General features: G+C 39.8%; 2 protein-coding genes across 2 annotated transcripts in view; both read right to left on the bottom strand.

Moving 5' to 3' along the window:
• The window catches only part of LOC128249665 (protein mono-ADP-ribosyltransferase PARP14-like), an 80,404-nt gene that overhangs the window by 45,364 nt on the left and 31,335 nt on the right, over nucleotides 1-3,705 (bottom strand). The window lies entirely within an intron of this gene.
• Nucleotides 1-3,705, bottom strand: part of LOC106880777 (uncharacterized) — a 31,519-nt gene that overhangs the window by 19,461 nt on the left and 8,353 nt on the right. The window contains exon 2 of the mRNA XM_052973793.1: nucleotides 2,774-3,181. Within this exon, the coding sequence (XP_052829753.1) occupies nucleotides 2,774-3,181 (408 nt within the window). The remainder of the gene's footprint in view (nucleotides 1-2,773; nucleotides 3,182-3,705) is intronic.

Genomic DNA, 3,705 nt, shown 5'->3' with positions numbered 1-3,705 from the left:
GTCACTACAAGCTGAAATGACCAGAGGAGGAAGAGGTTGCTAAAGGTATGAGTGGCTCTAGTAACCTAGGGAGACATCTAGGAGAGGTGACTTGAGGTACGAGTGGCAAGGGAGACAACTATGAACCTGGCACGTGTATATGAGCACACGTGTGTGCATATATATTCTATGGATTTGTGAATGTGTAAGAGTATCTATGCATGTGTGTATGTATGTCTATACTTTCGGTTTATGTGTGTGTATAAGGCTATGTGATGTAACTGTGTGTGCAAGTGGGTGTATATAAAGCTATTAAGTGGATGTATACTCTCTGTGTGTTTGGGCGTGTATGTGTAGATGTGTGTGTGTGTCCCTGCTTTCTGTTTTTGTGTGAATGTTTACGAAGCTATCAGACATGACTCAGTTTGTGTGTGTGTGTGTTAAGCGTGTGAAACTGGATAGAGGTGTTTGGTGGAAGAGGGGTGAGGAAAGTGGTAGGTGTTGGGAAGTGGGGGTGTGTTATGATATAGTTGTTGTTATAAGTGTGAGGATGGGTAGCATGAGAGGTGGGTGGGTGCTAGTGGGGATGAAGGAGGAGGAGAAGGAGTGTGTGCGTGTAGATGTATGTAGATGCTGTTTGAATGTGTTGGTGGGTGTGTAGTGTTGGGTAATGAGTTCAAAGGTGTAGAGTAGGTGTGTGTGGGTGGGTGGGTAGATGTGTAGGGGACATTGGGAATGTAAGTGGTGGGAGGTGTGTATGTGAAGGAGGGGTTGAAATAAAAAGGGAAGGAGAATTTAGACTGTAAGAGACTTGACTACAGAGAGGGAGAATTATTTCCCGTTCCAGATGGAGACACGAGTCTGGGTGGCCTCTGTGCAAAGCCAGTTCGAATACAGTCAGATGTTGCAGGGAATGACCAATCAAAAAATAGTGACAAAAAATCATGGTGTCATTACAGAGCCTGATGATGTGAAGGTGTTTGGCAAACAGTCAGCCAGCCAGCAACCAGTCTGTCCAATGTATGAGGAATGGCAAAGAGAGAAGAGGATGCAGTAAATCAGATGACTGGAGGTGCCAGAGAAGGAATCAGTGATGGCAAGGAAGCAGTCATGGGCACCAGTGAAGATGGTGGTGCTAGAGAAGAAGGGACATGTATGGCAGTGTAAGGAAGAGCAAAGGGAGGAATTCCGACTGAGTGATGTGATAGGGGAAAGAGCAACGGGCCAGTAGGTTGTGGGTGCATTCGAAGGAAAGGGATGCTTTCCAAACCTGAACAACAATATTTCTTGAATTGTAGTTCAGGACTTGGCAAACATTTGCAGTTGATTATTGTAGGAGAGTTTAAGAGTGAAATGGAGAAAAAAAAAAAGGGGGAATAAGGATAAGAGGAAGAGTAACATGGCAAAGAATGATGGGTGTGAATGATAGAGAGGAGATAAGAGAGGGGAAAGTAGGATGAGCAACTACATAGAAGCATAAGAGAAACGAGTGGTATGGAATGAAGTGTAACAGAAGAAGAGACCAGCATTGCATCAGACAAAAATTTATTTAAATGGAATGTAAATGTTGATGACAACATTTATAATTATCCAGATTATATAACACGTTTAGTAACAGAGTGTCGTAAGCACCACTCTGGCCATTTTGGAGGCTAGAATATCATTTTCTTTGTCTCTACGTCTAGAATCTGAAAAAGTTGGAAAGAAGAACTGGTGAGGCTTGCAATAAGGTTGAAAATCCGACTGTAAATAATTGTACCTCGATGCTATTGACACAATGCTCTCTCACCCAAACTCAGACCAGAGAGTTTAGTAACACACCATCATAGACACACACGCTCAATCAATAACTTTGCTGTGGTCCCTGTATCATTTTTTGAGGTGTTAGGGCTCATTTGCTAATCATAACAATAATGGGCTATTATCTTACTATTTTGTCTTACTTACCTCTTAAAGATACTTACCTTGGTATATCAAAACACAAACAATCCCTTGGGGTGGGGTGGGGGTCTCTGTATGTTTTTTTAGGTATTATGGCTAAAATATGCAATGTGATACACGAATTTTGTTGTACCGGTATATTCTACAAAATGAGAAAGACGTAGTCATTGTTTCGTCTTTCAGATGCATACATAAATAAATAATTTTACATAGATGGAATGATTAGAGGAGGTCTTCACAGTCATTTTAAGTCCAAAATCAGCTTCCTAACTTCATTCCTTACCGAGATATTGCATTTTGAAAGTTGCAAAACTTTGTGTTTTCCCCAGTTTTTAAGTTGTGGCACTTATGATGGTCTGTTACTAAATGCCTCATAGGGACTGGTCAGTGATCAAGTGTCTCAACTCTATAAACGATTATTGTTAAACAAAGAGAAATCACCACCACCATAATTTCATGTCCATGGTTGGATGTCCTTCCTGTAGCCAAGTGTCACATGTTTCCCCATGGTCAGACATGTTTTTCATGGAAGACTGGAAATGACACAACATCACTCGTGTGATGGTGATGTTCATTTACAACCATCGTGTCCTGTCAGGACCTTGCTACTCCCCCTCCACACATATATACATATATATATTTATATGTATATATACACGATGAGCTTCTTTCAGTTTCTATCAACGAAATCCACTTCCAAGGCTTTGGCCAACCATTGACCTATAACAGAAGACACTTGTCCAAAATGCTATGAGTAGGATTGAACCTGAAACCACATGGTCAGGAAGTAAGCTTCTCAACCACACATGGATCTAAAAAGAAACATTAAACTATAAAAAATGGTATGACTAACCTTTCCGCACAATGGCTGCTGCAATTCCTCCCATGTGTTCCAGTCTGCCATTTGCAGCATTAACAATAGCATCGGTGTCCAGAGTCGTGATGTCACCTTCCCTCAACACTATTTCACAGTTTTTATACTTAAAATTAAGTATTTCTTCTGTTTCACTTCCTAAATCTGAATTTAATGATATTATACTCTCAGATTCATTCTGCATTTCATTCTTTCCTGCTTCACTTTCCTGTATATCTTGAGATCTAAATGTTCCATCTTTTGAGCTGATATCTTTTCGTAAATTTTGTAAATAGTCATAGACTTGCTGCCTTGAAATGATATTTTCTTCAAATGGTTCCCAGAATGGCTGAACATCCAACTCCACATTTTGCAGTATATGATCTCTGGTACAAACGTCCAGCACAACTAAATTATGGAAAAATAAAAAGATAAAATCATTTCGTTGGTGGGGGATTAGGGGTGAGCTAGGGAGTTCAGTGGGTCAAGACACAAAAGTATTTGAAGACAAAGTTATATGTAATTATTATAATACATTAGCAATTAGTAAAATATAATCAACATTTAAATGATACTAAGTAAACACAATCTCTATTAATTATAATAAATACAAGAAACATCAGAGGAATTGTGGTTTCAAATTTTGGCACAAGGCCAGCAATTTCAGGAGAGTGGCAAAGTCAATTACATCAATCCCAGTGCTCTACTGGTACTTATTTTATTGACCATAAACATCATTGAAATATTGAAACATTGCCATCATCATCATCATCATCATCATCATCATCAACATCATCATCATCATCATCATCACCACCACCACCACCACCACCTCCACCACCACCACCACCATCATCATCATTAAGGCAGAGAGCTGACAGAATTGTTAGCACACTGGGCGAAATGCTTAGCAGTATTTCGTCTGCTGCAAC

This window comes from Octopus bimaculoides, chromosome 1, assembly GCF_001194135.2.
Source record: "Octopus bimaculoides isolate UCB-OBI-ISO-001 chromosome 1, ASM119413v2, whole genome shotgun sequence".
Classification (NCBI taxonomy): domain Eukaryota; kingdom Metazoa; phylum Mollusca; class Cephalopoda; order Octopoda; family Octopodidae; genus Octopus; species Octopus bimaculoides.
Note: the sequence above shows the minus strand (reverse complement) of the source record. Positions and strands in the feature narration are given on the sequence as shown.